At 37.5% G+C, this 18698-nt stretch overlaps 1 protein-coding gene and 1 long non-coding RNA gene across 2 annotated transcripts; one reads left to right on the plus strand and one right to left on the minus strand.

Moving 5' to 3' along the window:
- Window positions 1–214: 214 nt before the first annotated feature.
- LOC106316748 lies at window positions 215–1572 on the plus strand. Its single transcript, XR_001264948.1, has 4 exons — window positions 215–504; window positions 741–864; window positions 975–1124; window positions 1197–1572. It is a non-coding gene; the product is annotated as an uncharacterized LOC106316748 (long non-coding RNA).
- Window positions 1573–10833: 9261 nt separating this feature from the next.
- Window positions 10834–11663, minus strand: LOC106314504. Its single transcript, XM_013752368.1, has 2 exons — window positions 11318–11663; window positions 10834–11231 (listed from the first exon to the last, which is right to left on the minus strand). Exons 1-2 carry the CDS (start codon window positions 11661–11663, stop codon window positions 10834–10836), a joined length of 744 nt encoding a protein of 247 aa, XP_013607822.1.
- Between the last annotated feature and the right edge of the window lie 7035 nt (window positions 11664–18698).

Below are 18698 nucleotides of genomic sequence, written 5' to 3' on the forward strand. Positions count from 1 at the left end.
TTTCTCCTATTTTTCGGCTAAGAAACTTAATAATCGCGGGCTCCAATATATTTACGGCCCATTGCATGTTTCGTATAATGGGCCATTCAGCCGGTTAGCACTACTAGCCCACTCTACCCCATTTGTTTCGTAAGTGGATATGAGCCCCTTTTTTGACCTTTCAATGTTTACAACTGGGCCCAACAGGAGCAACCCCACTCCAGTGACAGTCGTCCTCTCCAAACCCTAACTTCTGATTTTCCATCTGAGAGAAGAGCAGAGTAACGCATGCGACTCCCTTTAAGAGGTTGCCATTAACCTTCACATTCATTCTCATTTACGCGACAACCCACTAAGTCTCATTAATTTCCCATGACCGCCCTCTTCAGCTTCTCCGCAATCTCTCACCTATAAAAAGGCATCTCTGGCGCCATGGTTCTTATTCATTTGGCTTCTCCACTCAACACACAGGCACTAACCTTTACCGGCAATTGTGACCTCCCAGCTATCGCTCTCCTAAAAAAAGTAAGTCATATGACCATTAATTTGACATATAGAACGCTGTTCTCAAGTTTACTTATTCCCATTGGAAAATGATTTTGTCGTAAGGTGTCTGAATCCTTATTGCTTGATTTGTCTTTTCTCAAATTCTGTTTTTTTTTTTTTATAAATTAATTTTGATTTTTCAATGTTTTTTGTTTAAATTGATTTTTCGATGTAAATAGCTAAAACAAATTACTTTATATGTTTGTGTGATGCAGAAATGGTAAGCTTTCTCACGATTGGTGGAGGAGGAAACCTAGGACTTTAGGAGGGATAACAACAGGTGATGCCTTCACCTATCTCAAAGCTGTTATAGGACATCTTTCAAGACAAGAAAGACAAGTATGACACTTTCCTCAGAGTTAACAAATACCCTTCTTGTCACTTCCATTTTTGGTCCTACAACAGGAAGTGTGCTTAGTTTCTTGGTGTCTCATGTTGGTTTTTTATAGTTGCCACTAATGGCGTCATAGCAAGAGTAAGAGAGTTGTTCAAGGGCTATGACGACTTGCTTTCGGGGTTTAATACTTTCTTGCCCAAGGGATACAAAATAACCCTTTCGTAGAAGAAGGCAGTGGATCTCGGAGAAGCTACCGATCAGGGTATGTATCTAATGTTGTAGAATCATATACCATTTTAGTCATGGATCTAAAACAGTTAACTTATAACTGCAGGTGCGCTTTGGGAGCGATAACCGTGCATATAAGAAGTTTCTAGACATCTTTAACATGTATAGAGGGGAAATCAGTCTATCTCTGATGTATAACAAGATGGTGTGTTTACAGTTGATCAGGTTCTTCTTATTACTCTCTCTCCGGAAGGAATAACTACCAGGTGATAAGAGTTCTCCAGATCCTGCCATGCATCCAAGGAATTTTGAGAAGTTCTACTCCTAGATTATTCTTTCTAAAAGATGCTCATATCTTTGTTAATAAGATGACGAAATATAGTGTGAAAACTGATTTCTCAATATAATAAGTTGCCGTAAAGAAACTTTATATATTACGAGACTCGACCTCTTTACGTAAAAGAATAAATTCACTTCTTAGAGCACTCTTCTTTACCGTTAAAATATTAGAAAATAATCAAGAGCAAGGAGAGGAGGAGATTAATCTCTCCGATGAAAATATCAACAACATTTTTTGAAAGACTCTTGAGATAGTTGGCATTGTACAAATGATCTATGCAATTTTTATGATCATAAATTTATTGTATAACTACAATATATTTAAAATATTACTTTATATTGGTGAGACTGGATGCTCTTAGAGTTTTACGGCCTCTGTGTTAATAAGATAACGAAATAGACTCCTAAACTGATTTCTCATTATAACAAGGATGACAATCCATCACAGAAATTCTAATCTGTCCTAGAGAAACAACACAATTCGCAGTGCACCCACTTCCTTTCTCTGTTACTATGAAACATCAGTTACTTACTAATATTATTAGGAGATCTCGGAGACTATGAATTCACCTAGAATATATTACCATGTAACTATTAGGAAAGTATTAATGTATAAATTAGATTTCTTATTCTATTATGTAAGGAACTTGCTAGACAAGTTATGTATCTATATCAATAAGCCTATTGGCTAAGTTAAAGAGATCAGAGATAAACTATTACAGTACTTAGGTTTTGTCCAAATGTGACAAATATACTTACAATAAATTCCTACAGCTGTTACAAATGCTACAAATAAGCAATAGGTCATAAAAAAACAAAGTAATCATAGTCAAAGCCTTCTAAAGTATAACGTCGTATTCACCAGCCCCTACCAGAGAAACATGCGGAAGCTCGAGCCACCGGCTAGCTGCCATGTGAATGAAATGGAAAATTACTGCAACACTTGCTTATACTTCAAGCAGATCAAGCAATTTGTTCCATTCCTCTGAGACTATGCTAATGTCTCTGATTTAAGTAGAACACCACCCCGTGGTTTCCGTATTACTTAGCATATTACAAGAGTCACTTATGTTTTCGGCATTTTCTTATTAATAAAGTCCATATAAGAAAAACAAATCTTGAACACGGTTCAAACATAATTGGCTATGCCTTCGTACAGTTGGAATCAGAATACCGTATACAATCGAAGCAATGCTAATGAACTATACGACCAAAGCATGATCTGTTGTTCAACACCTGTTTACAGAAACTTTTTTCTATCATAACTGTTACCCTTCCAACCCAGCCCTTAAACCCCCAACTTTACAAAGAAGCTGTTCAATTTCCTGACAACTCGCTATACTTCATGCTCCCTCCTATTTATAACCATCATTTGTGAACTTAGGGATCATTTTATTGTTACACTGAACGATCACAAAAAAAAAAGGTTCATGTTAAAAGAAAAATAGACAAGGGAAAAGGGAAATGTTCCACCGGAGATCTGATCAAAGGTAACCGGGAGAAAGCCTACGGAAAGAACATGATTCTCATCATACCCCCAAGACGTTGCCATACCGATAACCTACTTGAGAGATGTCCCAATTATTCCATTACAAACAGAGTGATAAAATCATCCGTTTTGTTATGTGATACCACAGCCGTTCACAAATTACCATGTTCAGTCTGCAAGCATCTTCTTCTTCATGACACTTGATTTACTCACCTTTCATTTACGTTTTTCCATTTCTATAATAACTTCCTTCTACCACAAATTGCATGATTTGGTTTTAAAGTTTTACTTACGGGCCTCTAAACATTTACATTATTAAAAAAATATTCATTAGTTATTTCTACATCTACCAAACGTATATATTAGACGCTAACATAAAATTCCAAAAAATAAGATTTAGCGACCAATTCGCTCCAAAATAAAATGTAAAAATAAGAAGATTTCTTGACAAACAAGTTAATACTCACGCTACCTAACTTAAAAACATCCAACGGCCTTTTTCACGTAAGAAAAGGCCTTGACCACGAGTCACACAACTAAAATAACAAAACGGAAAAACCTTTTTCACGTAAGAAAAGGCCTTGACCACGAGTCACACAACTAAAATAACAAAACGGAAAAACCTTTTTCACGTAAGAAAAGGCCTTGACCACGAGTCACACAACTAAAATAACAAAACGGAAAAACCTTTTTCACGTAAGAAAAGGCCTTGACCACGAGTCACACAACTAAAATAACAAAACAAAAAAACCGTGGCTCCTTTATCACCCGGTTGTCTATGCTAAAGAGATTACCCACTAAAGATCGATTAATCACTTGGGGATTAGTAGTTCCTGATATGTATGTGTTGTGGACTTCTCAAGTCGAATCTCACCAGCATCTCTTCTTTGAGTGTTCTTATACTGGTGCTATTTGGTCTAAGTTCTGTGACAGATTTATTCCTCTCCTCCAACAGATCTTTCCGCTGCAGTCTCGATGTATTTGAGTTGCCAGGGTGTTTATTCATCATCGCAGGTGAAAATTGTTATGAAGCTACTTGTGCAGGTTATTGTTTATTTTCTATGGAGAGAGCGTACTGGCCGAATATTTAGAGACATCAGTCCCCAACCGATGGTTTTCTTCAAGATGGTGGACCAGCAAATAAGAGACAGGTTGCTCTCCTTTTCACCGGGTCCAAATGATCTCACTCTCTTCTAGAGCTTTACTTTAGGTTTATTGATCCTTTTAGCTAATGTTGTTTTTCAGTTATTTACTTTTTTTGCTATCGTAATAAGTTGCTCTTGCAACATGTAAAATTCATAAAATGGTTATAAATCTTAACATTTTGACCAAAAAAAAATTATAATAACAAAATACCCAAACTCTTCTAACAGAGCCAGCTACACAATCACTAAACATACTACAATTTCCAAATTTTAGGAAGGCCCAACCAATGTGCCGGCTACCAGACAGACCCAATTTTAAAATCCTAAATTAATAATATTTACACATTCGTGCTTCAAACTTCAGTACAAAACCTGACCAAACCCGTAACTACCTACAAATTTAGGATCTCCCCTAAGAAAGCATACTCTTAAACTAAATGCAATATATAGTAAAACTCCAGTAAACTGTTCTTTCGAAAACAACACTTTCAATCACTAACACACACCACAAATAACATTTTCATCCAAAACATAGTATAAAGAAAATAACATCAACACTCCGCGCTTAGCGCGGACAAACCACTAGTTCAGTTATAAAGTTAATCACAACACTGGAAAATGTAGGTCTCTAGGTCCTACCAAATAGATATATGTTATGTATTTTCCAGAGAAATACTTTTTGAGATCTTTGGAAGTGTTATTGTATTATTTCATTACTTTGTATATATAATTTTATAAATTTCAGAGTTTTTTTTTTTAGAAAACCAAACTATTACAATTCTATATTGTTCGTATAAATTGTTAAAATTTTAAACCTGAATTTCATATCTCTTGCCTTACACTATTTAATTTATATACTAACAACTGCGTAAATAAACATTAACCCATAAATCTCAGGTTTTGAACATGAAACCGCTAATAACGCTAATGATCGATCAAATCATTACGAAGATAAGATATGAAAATATAAACACACGAGTTTACCGGTCATTTTTATATCAACCTAATCAAGTTGTTTCACTTCCAGTGTTCCATTTATCACCATAATAGACAACCTGGAGAAACAAAAAAAAAAAAAAAAACGACAATCTTGTACACAAAACTACATAACGCATCAATAACTAATCCGGAGACACCGCCAAGTCAGCCGTTTGTAAAAACGTATCATATTTAATTTTCTTTTCTTGTGTCTCTGTTTCCTCTTCATGCAATCTCCGTTACCGAGTCTCCTCTGCCATCAATAGTGTTTTCTTTAGTAACTTTTAATGAATTATTTTCAACTTCCTCTTTCTCCTTATTTAAAAACCCATTCGTTTCTCGAGAAAAATATTCTTTGTACCCTTTCTTGAGTGAATCTACTCCCGAAAAAATTAACGATATGTTCTTTGTCAAATATCTGAACTATGTTTTATTTTTTTGTCGTCTTTGATTCTGATTGTGATTTTTTTTTTTGGTTTCAGCACAACGCTTTCCATGAGTCATCACATATCTGAGTATGATATGGCAGAAGAAGGAGATCTATTCAAAGCTCTTGAAAAGGTAGTCTTATTCGTTGATCAACTCTCAGCTTCTTTATCAATGATCTATTGTGGCAAAGACTTTGCACGAGCTTTGTTTTATAAAAACGTATTCACCTGTTGCTTTTTACTGTATTGAGTTTTTTGATTTCAAGATTCACATATAACCTAAGCTATGTTGTTGAGAACTCCTGTATGGGTGATGATAACGCAATAGACCACTTTCGTTTGGCGCCGAAGGAGGTTTCAACCCTCTAGGCTTTTTGCAGGTTCCAGGGAACTTGGGAAGCTTGGCTCAGTGTTGATCCCTCTTAGCTCACTGCTACGACTTTTTCAATGTTTGATTATTTTTATAAGCAAAAGAAACTTGGGCTGACACATATGTTGTTAGTCCTAATGCTAAAATAATGAAATCAACATTTATTTCATTATTGATCGCAAGATAACAGTTAGTCTCTTTTCACAGTTGCGAACAAGTATATAGAAAAAAAAAATTCGCAGCCTTTTCTAAAAATAGATATTTAGACCTATGTTTGGAAACTAAGCATAAAAATTATCTAACAGATTAAAACTCCAAAATTGTAAAAATAATTGGGTTAGATATATATATCTAAATTAATTATTTAAAATAAAACTTCCATATAAATAAACTGAAATTTAGCCAAATTTGGAAATCATGTAAAATTTCAACTACCCAAAAAGATGATGTCTTAAGCAGATAGAATCAATATCAATAGAAACGACCAAAAAGAATGTAAAAATATAGATATGAAAAGAATTGAAGACAACAATAACTAAAAACTGAATATAATTGAGCCTATAAAAAATATGAAATTTATATAAACAGAGAACTTACATACTTTGCAAGCATAATTCATACTCTCATAGGATCTATGTAGCCTTCTATCTTAAGTCAATATTTTACAACAAAATTTTGTTATAGTCAATTTATGATTTTGAACTGTTTTTTCTACGATGCAACTTCTTATTGTTTATGCCATCCAGTCATACAGATTATTTTTATTGCGTTAGTTTAAAGCTTAGGAGTTGAAGATATCTGAAACTAGCTTTTGGATTTATTTAATTAAAAAGAAAATAAGCAGAAAAATAGGGGAAAGAGACGATATGGAAAAACAGAGAACAAAGAAAATCTCTGAATTAAATCAATAATATAAATGCTTTGTTATTATTATTTTTCAAGAGTAAGATATTGTGTATATATTAATATTATTGTTTTAAAGAGAAAAAATGAATAAAACTTCAGATTGCATAATTTAGTCAATGTACATAAATATTTAAATGTTAATTTTCCAAAAGAAATAAATAAAGAATTTTTTCAAACAAATCCAATATAAGAATATTTTTTCAAATTTTATACAATTAGAAAATATAAACCGCACGTAGTGCGGTAAGAGCTCTAGTCATTAATAATAAGAGAGTATTTATTTGTATAATTATTTTGGTTATTTAAATATACTTTAATAGGTTTTTAAATTAATCTCTCAATATTTGGTGTTTATCTAATCGTAAGTTAACAAAGGTGGAATATCATCAGAAATAAATCAGAAAGGAATGTAAAAGATGATATTATTCAATCTCATTAGTTACAGAATGTATCATTTACAAGTATATAAAGTAAGGTACTAAACCGGACTAAAGAGATCCTGAAATGGTGCTGGATACAATGCCTTCGTCAGCACGTCTGTAATTTGATTATGTGTACGTACATGCATTGTCTTGATCATGCCATTGTCAATGCGATCACGAATGGTTTAACAATCATGATCAACATGTTTAGTCCTCTCGTGATATACAAAGTTGTTTACGATGTGGAGAGAGGCTGTGTTGTCACCATATAAGTGTGTAGGCAACGAGACAGGTACCTGGACCAAAGAAGCCATTCAATCTCACAAGATGTATCAGCCAAAGCTCTGAACTCTGCTTCCCGGTGCTTCAAGATATGGTACGTTGCTTCTTCGAATGCCAAGTTACCAAAGACTCTCCAAGGAACATAGCATAACTAGTAATAGATTTTCGTGAGTCAGGGCAAGATCCCCAATCCGCATTAGCAAAACTACGCAAATCAAATGACCCAGACACATCATAAAAGAGACCCTGTCCCACAGTACCTTTCAGATAACGAAGGAGCTTGTGAGCAGCCTTCAAGTGAGCATCTCTAGGTGCAGCAGAACATTGACAGAGCTTCGTGAGAGTATAAGCTATGTCTGCTCGAGTGATTGCAAGATACATCAGTCTACCCATCAATCGTCTGTAGACTTTAGGCTCATATAACAGAGCTCCCATCTCGTGTATGATCTTCGACCCATCTTTTGGTATAATAGTTTCTGTTGAAAGTCGAACCGTGGGGTCAAGAGGAATAGATGATGGTTTACATCCAAGGAAACATGTATCATCAAGCAATTCAAGAATATATTTCCTTTGACAAACTGAAATGCCTCGTGCAGAACGAGCAATCTCCAAGCCATGAAAATATTTTGCATCTCCAAGATTGCGGAGTTTGAAATGTGATTCCAATTCACCAATATACTCCTTGACAGCTTCATCATTGTTGCTCACCACTAAGATGTCATCAACATACACTAATACTGCCAAATATCTTCCATCTACATTCTTCACAAACAATGTATGATCATCCCGAGACTTCATGAAACCCATCTTCATTATAGTAGAAGATAACTTCAAATACCACTGCCTAGATGCTTGCTTGAGACCATAAAGTGATTTATGTAATCTACAAACAACATTAGGAGGGACTAAAACACCTGTTAGCTCTTTATAATCATGGAGAAGTTTCATGTAAATCTCCTCCTCGAGATCACCATTTAAGAATGCATTGGAAATGTCCAACTGAGTGAGAGACCAATTCATCTTAGCTACGACATCAATGAGAACCCGTACAGTGCTAAGTTTAGCCACAAGGGGAAAGGTTTCTTGATAGTCTACGCCTTCTTCTTGAGTGTACCCTTTACCGACTAGACGACCCTTCTTCCTCTCTTCAGTACCATCTGCATGGTAATTGGTCTTATAAAGCCATTTAAAACCAATGGGCTTCTTATCAGGTGGTAATGTGCAAACACTCCAAGTCTTGGTCCTTCTCTTCCTTCATAGTGTCACGCCATAACTGATCTAGCATTGCTTCTGAATATTTTTGAGGATCTTTGGATTTTGTGGTGGTGTTTATAAAAGAAAGAAACGATTCTGATAAAGCATAATATGAAATGTAATTTTCCATAGGATAAGAGGTGCAAGAGGAAGAAGAAACATTTGAACAAAAGTAGTCCTGCAAATGAGAAGATTGTTTCTTGTTTCGAATTGAATGACTTACAGAGGGAAGAACGTCAGAAGATGACACATCATTATGAAGATGTGCATCGGAAGATGCTGGTTTAGAGAACACAGCATCAGGGACAGCAGGTGAGGAAGCATGAGGAAAGAAAGATTTGACATTATCATTTAGAGATGATAATGCAAAGGGAAAGATATTCTCATGAAAAATCACATGACGAGAGACAGAAACAGAATGTGTCTCTATTTCTAGAAGCTTATAACCCTTGTACCCCAAAGGATATCCTAGGAAGACACAAGCCTTAGCTCTACGATCAAACTTATGCCTATTCTTAGTTGAAGTACTAACATAATTAAGCATCCAAAGGTTTTTAGGTTTTCATAATCGGGTTGTTTACCAGTTAGCTTTTCAAAAGGTGATTTATGTTCCAAAACAGGAGAAGGTAAACGATTTAAAAGAAAAACCGCAGTCAAAACACAATCACCCTAAAATTGCAAAGGTACAATAGACTAAAATAATAATGCTCTAGCAACATTCAATATATGTTGATGCTTTCTTTCCACTACAGAATTTTGTTCAGGTGTTTCAGGACATGAATGATGTGAAATGATTCCTCTAGCGGCAAAGAATTCAGTGAATTTTAGTTAATTTGCATTGTCTGATCTAACAGCCTTAACATTCACATTATATTGATTTTCTACCATCTTAACAAAATCATGGAATATTTGTATAACATCAGACTTGGCACGCATCAAGAAAACCCAAGTGGCTCTGCTAAAATCATCAACTATAGTCAAGAAATACTTTGAATTATCAACAGTAGGTTCAGCAAAAGGACCCCAAGTATCTATATGTAACAAACCGAAAGCATTCTTCCTAATATTTTGTCGAAATTTGAAAGGTAAGTGTTTATGTTTCGATAAATGGCAAACATGACACAAATCAGAATGATCTTTATTAAGTTTTGAATTTGGAATATGTAGAACATTAGACAATGTATCAATTTTAGATTTTTACGGATGACCTAAATGCTTATGCCAAGTAAGAGAATCCACGACAACAGAAACAGATGACATACTTTGAAAAGATAAAGATCTATGTTTATTCTTGACATCCAAGACATATAAGTTGCGAACTTGACTACTTTGACCAATCATCAATGCCTGAGTAAGTTCCTGGATAAATCAATCATTAGTAGTGAAAGAAACTTCAGAATTCAATGGTTTAGTTAAAACACTCACGCTTAACAAATTGAATCTGAAATCCGGAATGAAAAGAACATTGAAAAGTGTAATAGAATCAGTCAAATGAATGCATCTTACCCCAACTATAGTAACAGTATAGCCATTAGGAAGGTTGACATAGGTTTTGTCTAAGGGTTTGTAATCAGTAAACAAGTTCCTATCATGAATAACATTTGCATAGCTCCTGAGTATATAATCCAAGCTCTAAGAGACACATTTGTTTCTTTTGAAGTGGAAGATATAAGCATGTCGTGATAGGAATGGTTGTAAAGAGATATGAAGTTACCGGAAAGGCTTCCTGTAATCTATGAAATTATAGGAGCATAAGCTGAAGTCGAAGCAGTATCTTTCTCAGTAGTGGATGTGACATTAGGAGATTGGAGTTGAGAACTCAAGTAAGAGATCATAGACTTTGGAGAGTTGTTCGCAGGAAACTTCTTCATTCGTATTAACCGACTGTGTAAGTGCCATGTTTGTTGAGGCAATAGCAGTAAGTTTCTTTCCTTTGAACATTCCAGGAGGATATCCATGCTTCTTGTAACACTTGTCAACTGTATGACCAAGTCTAGAGCAGAAAGAGCACTTCACCTTGTGATAAGGTCCTTGAGAAGCAAGAACTTGATTATTCTCCGGGTTGAGTGACTCTTGAACTTGGAAAGCAGCATGATGGTTTGCCACTCGTTAAGCAGATCCTACAATTCACTAGCTTTCATCCTGGTCAAGCATGTTGTATATCTCAGTAAGGCTGGGACGAGGCTTCATGTTCAGAATTGGCCCTCGAATATTGGCAAAATTCTCGTTGAGTCCCATGAGAAACTGAATGATACGACTAGCCTCGGCTTCCTCCATTAACTCCTTAACATGATCACAGTTGCATCTTCTTGCTGTGGTGATTCTTGTGTTAGACAGTTGCTCCCAAAGAGTCTTCTTCTTAGTATAGTACGCAGATAAATCCATGGATCCCTGCTTCAAGGTCACAATAGCCTGCTCTAACCAATACTTCCTTGGGAGATTATTTACTCGAAACCTTGAGTACAAGTCATTCCACATCTCAACAGCATCATCATAGTACAAGATGTTATCATATATCTCCTGATTCACTGTATTAAGTAACCACGACTTAACCATGATGTTGCATCTACTCCAGATCTTAAACAATGGATCACTCTCAGCTGGTCTAACTAACGATCCATCGACAAATCGTATCTTGTTCTTAGCATCAAGACCATCCTCATTGCGATATGCCAATTATCATAGTTCAATCCATCTAACTTCTTATTCGCAATACACAATCCATAATGATCGGCGGAATGCAAGAAATACGGACTATGAGTGTTGTCGATAGAGTTCATATTAGAGCTATTCGATCCACGAGTTTGCATACAACGAGTTGCGAGATTCTGCGGCGGATTGATCTCGACATCAAGATCATCGTCTTCGTTTGCGGAAAAATGCGATCGATTCCGCATCGCAGAAGTTTCTGTATCAGAAACGGTGTTTCGAGTCCTCATCCTCCTTCCTTGCATCGTCATTGTAGAGATCGAGATCAGAGACTGCAGAAGATCGAGATCGGATATCAAGAATCACCGATAGCGATGATTTTCTGATTCGTAACTTAAATCGAAGCTCAGATTCAGCTGGATCTTCAAGAAACAGAGACGATAATGAAGAATTTGTTAGAGAATCGAATAGAAATCAGAGAAAACAAGCAGAAAATGCTCCGATACCATAATAGAGGTTGAAGATCATCAGAAAGAGATGTAAAAGATATATTATTCAATCTCGTTAGTTACATAATGTATCATTTACAAGTATATAAAGTAAGGTACTAAACCGGACTAAACCATGATTAAATTACATTTACAGTAAACCAATCTAAACCGGCTAATATAAGTGTATTCGTCTATATAAAGTTTTTGTAGTAGTCTTCATTCTTCATTATTCATTCTTCATTCTTCATTCTTCATTCTTACTTAATTGTTGATTATTTATTTTAACAAGAAAAAATTAACAACTTGAAAGAACACTTGTCTTGTGAGTATCCGAAGATTGGTTAGTTTAATATCAATGTTATAGAGATATGCACAATCTCAATCATATCTCCTAATATGGCAATCACATATTCTCTCATTACTACATGTATATACGCTTAGGGCTTCTGTATTGTACTATAAAACCTCCTTTGTATTCACGTTAATAATACAAAAAACATTCATATAACTCTCTACATGGTATCAGAGCTCTCCTTCTAAAGGACCTCTCTCTCAAATTTTTCTTTTTCTTTTACGTGTTCTTCATTCCAAATGGCTCATCACGAACCTACGGCTGATGTTCTCAATACCACCGCCACGAACACCATTGTCTCCGTCAACATGATCAACGTCACGAAACTCTCGTCGACCAACTACATCACCTGGAGCGCTCAGATCCGCTCTCTCCTCCGTGGTTACGATCTATTAAAGTACATAGATCCCGCTATCACTCCACCACCAGCGACAATTACCATCTCTGGCCGTGATGCACCTAACCCCGATCTCGCCAAATGGCATCGACAGGACAGCCTCCTCTACAGTGCTATCATGGGCTCAGTTGAACTCGCTCACCAACCCCTCATCGCCACAGCGACCACAACTCTTGAAGCATGGACTTTGCTCGCTTCAACATACGCAAATCCAACCCGAGGCCACATCAAAAAGCTTCGGAGCCAGCTCAAGCGTACCGTCAAAGGCACAACCACCGTTGATGAATACATGCAGCAGATCAAGGCGAGAGCTGATGCTCTAGCCCTACTTGGAAGTCCCTTTGATCCCGAGGATCTCACTAATGTAGTTCTCGATGGCCTCCCCGATGACTACAAAGCCATCATTGAAGCTATACATGGACGTGACAAACCCATCTCTTTCACAGAGCTACATGAAAAACTCATCACCCGTGAGCTTGCACTCAACACAACCGCTCGTCCTCTGTCTCAAGCTCAGATCACGGCTCTTCATACGCAAAACAGAACACCAAACTGGCGCAATCAAAGCAACAACGGAGGACATCATCATGGATCCCGGTCGTATAACAATGATCAACGTAACTCCAAACCCTATTTGGGACGTTGTCAAGTATGTGGAACTCAAGGCCACAGTGCAAAACGTTGCCCCTTGTTCAAACTGGTTAACCAGTCCTCCAACTCCACGCAGCATCAGGGACAAAACAGAGGCTATCAGCATCAGCCTCCAAAGGCGTACAATGTGATGTTTCAGGGACATGAGACTCCATCTTGGCTCCTAGACTCCGGTGCTTCTCATCACCTCACCTCTGATCTCGCCAACCTCTCGCTCCATGCTCCATACAATGGAGGTGAAGAAGTGCAAATTGGTAACGGAATGGGACTTGAAATCGGTTCCACTCTTCTCCCTTCCAAAACACGCACTCTTCATTTAACTGATGTTCTACATGTTCCTACTATTGCTCGCAACTTGCTATCAGTTAATAAACTTTGCACTGATAACAATGTATCTGTGGAATTCTTTCCAACCATGTTTCAGGTCAAGGATCTGAACTCGGGGGCACAAGTGATCAAGGGAAAAACTGAAGATGGAAGATATGTATGGCCAGACCGAGATTCAAAACAACCCTCAGCCTTTTCTTCTTCAATCAAATGTCCTCTCTCCATCTGGCACTCAAGATTGGGACATCCTTCTCTTTCAGTTTTAAAATCTGTTGTTTCATCTTCTATGCTTTCTGATTCAAACTCTTTATCATCCTTTCATTGCGTTGATTGCTCAATAAACAAAAGCCATAAGCTTCCTTTCTCAAAAACTTCCTCTCTCAAAACAACAAAACCTCTTGAGCTTGTTTACTCCGATGTGTGGACCTCACCTCTTCTTTCTATCGACGGATTCAAATACTACGTTATATTCGTTGATCACTTCACACATTACATTTGGTTTTACCCCATTCGCCAAAAGTCTGATGTTAAAAACATATTCATTCGCTGGAAAGCCTTGGTAGAAGCACGCGTTGATCATCGTCTCACAACACTCTGCTCCGACAATGGAGGCGAGTACTTAGCCTTGGCTGACTTTCTCTCCACACATGGTGTTTCTCACCTTACTACTCCCCCACACACTTCAGAGCACAATGGCTTCTCGGAGAGAAGACACAGACACATTGTAGAAACTGGTCTTGCTCTCCTATCTCAAGCTACCATGCCTCATACATACTGGACCTATGCTCTCTCCACTGCTGTCTATTTGATCAATCGACAGCCAACACCAACTCTAGACAATGCCTCAGCTTATCAAAAGCTCTTCCGCAGTACACCAAACTACACTAAATTAAGGAGTTTTGGTTGTCTCTGCTTCCCATGGATCAAACCATACAATCATCACAAGCTGGAGCCAAAGTCTAAACCGTGCATATTTCTTGGCTATTCTCTTCATCAAAGTGATTTCCTCTGTCTTGAACCTTCGTCCTCTCCCATCTTTGTATCTCGCCATGTGCAATTTGTCGAGACAGCCTTTCCTTTCACTTCTTTAACCTCAACTCCAGTCAAACTCAAACCCACCTTTCCCAATTGGTGCCCGCCAGTCACCAAAATCTCGGTTCCGCCTAGCGATCCTTCATCATCAATTGTGCCCCCAGGTATGGATACTATGACCTCAGAACCAGTTAATACTGTTCCTCGGCCACCATCTGCTTCTTCTTTGTTGTCGCAGAACATAGATCAAAACAGAGGAGAACCTTCCAATGCGCCATCACCACAAGCTCAACCAGCTGCTTCTCCTCAATAAGCACAACCACGAGCTGAAAACACTCACCGCATGACCAATAGAGCCAAGAGCATGGTCTTCAAACCGGCGAAGAAATTTTCTTTCGTGGTGAACAAGAAAACACTTCTTCCAACTGAGAACGAGCCAACAACACTGCTACAATCTCTAAAAGATGAGCTGTGGAGGGGATCAATGAGTGAAGAATTTGATTCACAACTATGCAACTACATCTGGAGTCTCGTACCAAAGAAACCGGAGTACAACATTGTTGGTTGCAGATGGGTTTACAGAATCAAAAGAAAATCTGATGGAACAATCGATCACCGCAAATCTCGCCTAGTAGCTAAAGGCTACCATCAGAGACCAGGCGTCGACTTTCAAGACACCTACAGTCCGGTTATTAAGCAACCAACAGTTCTCCTTGTCCTTAGTCTCGCTGTCTCTCAAAACGGGCTGTTACGTCAGCTGGACATAAACAAACGCCTTCTTACAAGGGACTCTCACGGAAGATGTTTACATGGAGCAGCCACCGGGATTTGTCGACAAAGACAAACCAGACTACGTGTGCAAGCTCAACAAAGCCATCTATGGCTTGAAACAAGCCTCTCGTGTGTGGTACATGGAGTTACGCACGTTCTTACTCGAGTCTGGATTCAAAAACTCCCTTGCTTATGCTTCGCTTTTCATTCTTCATGTCCACAACATCAAGCTCAATGTCCTTATCTACATTGATGACATTATTGTCACCGGCAACGACCCAAAACGCGTCCAACAGTTCATTGACATTCTGAGTCAACGGTTCTCCCTCAAAGACCTCGGTGCTCTATCTTATTTCCTTGGCATAGAAGCACAACGATCAACCTCTGGTTTCCTCCTGACACAGCGCAAATACATCAATGACCTGCTAGGCCGTGTTCAAATGTCTACTGCTAATCCAGCTTCATCTCTGATGGTCCCAACTGATCGTCTACAACTAACTTCTGGAACTGCTCTTTCTGATGGCTCTGAGTACAGAATGGTAGTAGGCAGCCTGCAGTATCTTCACTCCACCCGGCCAGACATCTCCTTTGCTGTGAATAAGTTATCACAGTTTATGCATAGACCAGCTGATTTGCATTGGCAAACAGCCAAGAGAGTTCTAAGATATCTTGCAGGAACTCGAGATCGTGGCATTTATCTACGCAGCAACACAACTCTTGCACTTCATGCCTTCTTTGACGCTGATTGGGCTGGAAACAAAGATGATTATACCTCCACTAGCGCATACATTGTATATCTTGGCTCAAATCCGGTCGTCTGGTCATCAAAGAAACAAAAGACAGTGGCACAAAGCTCAACTGAAGCTGAATATAGATGTGTTGCAGACACGGCTGCTGAGCTTCAATGGATAGTTTCTCTTCTTCAAGAACCTGGCGTACGATCATCAACACAACCTGTTATCTACTGTGACAACGTTGGTGCCACTTATCTCTGCGCCAATCCAGTCTTTCACTCAAGAATGAAACACGTCGCCCTTGCTTATCATTACATTCGTGAGCTCGTTCAATCAGGCTTTCTCAGAGTCTCACATGTTTCCTCCAAAGACCAACTAGCTGATGCACTCACCAAACCGGTTTCCCGTGCACTTCTGGAGACACACTCTTCCAAGATTGGACTGTCCTCCGGTCGTCCATCTTGAGGGGGCATATAGAGATATACACAATCTCAATCATATCTCCTAATATGGTAATCACATATTCTCTCATTACTACATGTATATACACTTAGGGCTTCTGTATTGTACTATAAAACCTCCTCTGTATTCACGTTAATAATACAAGAAACATTCAAATAACTCTCTACAAATGTAACCAGTCGGTCACATGAAGAGACGCGTGAAATTAAATGAATTCCCTAGGGGCAGTACTCAATTATTTGTTGAGCTGAGTGGGTGATTTCGTATAATAGAAATAAATATCGGTTGTACATGCAGAGCAGTACCTGACTATATAAGATAGACAAGCATAAGTTTGGGCCTTAATAAATTATATTAGTATTAGGGGCCAGTTCTAAACGGGAATGATTATGTAATTCTGTTGGCGATGTTCATATTAGAAGTAGACAAAGTGTGTTATTCAGTTCCTCTTCCCGAAATTTTAAATTCTCATGTTTTGGAGGCCAAATAAATAAATGGGCTTCAAGTCTAAAATTTCCCAATCCGGCTCTATGTACATGTAAAGTTTGATTTGTGCGTCTGTGGTGTACTGGTGAAAAAAGTATTTTTGGTATAGTCAAGATAGATTTATTATATACTAGGGGCTGTCTTGGCGCTTCGCGCCAAATATTGTTTTATTGTTGTCACGTATTTTTTTGGATGATGTAATTATGTGGTCATATTTATTTGTTAAAAGTATTATTTGGTGTTTTTATTGTGTTATGTAGTAGTAGGTGATATGTTAATATATTTTGTATTTGTTTTTTCAATAACATGTTGTTGTGTGTGTAGTAGTACTTGTTAGTGGTGAAATGAGCATCTGATGTAAATCATATTAAATTTCAATAGCTTTACATTTATGCATTTGTTGATTCTAAGATTTACGGTTTTATCGTCAAAATTGCATTTTATGTTTTCAAATTTTCAAAAATTATTCTTTTAAGATGTTTTTTGCACTCTCTCCATATTTTGCACAATTAGAAAGTGTTGGACCCGAATTTCAATATTATAAAAGAATGACCAAAAATGTAAAACAAATATATGGTTATGCCATGTATACTAACCCAGATAATCACTCTATATACAGGGCCGTGCCTCACTTTTTGTAGGTTAGAAGCATAGAATTATTTTTTGGCCCCTTAATTTGTTTTAATATAAAAATTTAACCTAAAATAACTGATAAAAACAAAGGAAATACAAAAACGGTGCTAAGCTTGCTCAAACTCAAGACCTGGTCAGTTAAAACATCTTACTAAACCACTTGACCAAAGACAACTTTACAAAAACTGGCCCCAAAATAATATTTACTACAACCGGCCCCGAAGCCAACGCTTGACCTGCTTCCTATCAGGCACAACCATGTCTATATACGTGTGTCTTTGGCATCATATTATTCATATACATATGGGTATGTACAAGAGTACAATATATGAGATACAATAATTATTGTCTAAAATATGGTCAATGAGAAAAAAACTGTTACTTATGAGATTTTTGAATGTTATTCAGCACTACAAGCATAGTTTTTATCAGCGATACCATCTAGTCCTAGTATCTTCTCGCTAGCTACCAGGTATTTACGCCAATATGGATTACTTTTTTGGAGAAAGAATAACATTGTTGAAACGAAATTATACATGGATCCTTATTCCTAGATAATCTGATATATCTGGAAGGTTCAGAAAGATAAACTCTTTAGGAGGATAGACATGGATCCTTTAGAGAGTTCGATACGCGGAAAGTGAATGTCAAGTCTGATTTAATGCAAATGAAATGGTAGCGCCAAGTCCACAAGAGTATAGTAATGAGGAAACTCAGGTCTTAAACTTGAGTAATATCTGCATGATGGATGGTTCATGGACTTTCAAAGCTCCGTTCAGCGGATGCGGCTAGGTTTGGATCGACAGCCTGGAAAAAATTCAACTTATGGGGATGCGGAACTATAGTCGGCGGGAGACTGCCTTACACACAAAAGTGGAAGCACTGCGATGGGCAATGAAAAATATGCTTCATCATTCGATATGTCAGAGTTTTGGGACAGATTGCAAAGATCTGATCGCGACGATAAAGAAGCCTCATCTTTGGCCAAGTTTTGTCACAGAATTGGAGGC

Source organism: Brassica oleracea, chromosome C9 (genome assembly GCF_000695525.1).
Source record: "Brassica oleracea var. oleracea cultivar TO1000 chromosome C9, BOL, whole genome shotgun sequence".
NCBI classification, from domain to species: Eukaryota; Viridiplantae; Streptophyta; class Magnoliopsida; order Brassicales; family Brassicaceae; genus Brassica; species Brassica oleracea.

Bases quoted from the DNA above. Each gene is read 5' to 3' on its own strand.
- LOC106314504 (XM_013752368.1), bottom strand. From the start codon at position 11,663: ATGACGATGCAAGGAAGGAGGATGAGGACTCGAAACACCGTTTCTGAT. The intron at 11,232-11,317 runs GTTAGTTAGACC...TACTTAATACAG, and splicing joins ATACGATTTGTCGATGGATC to TGAATCAGGAGATATATGAT.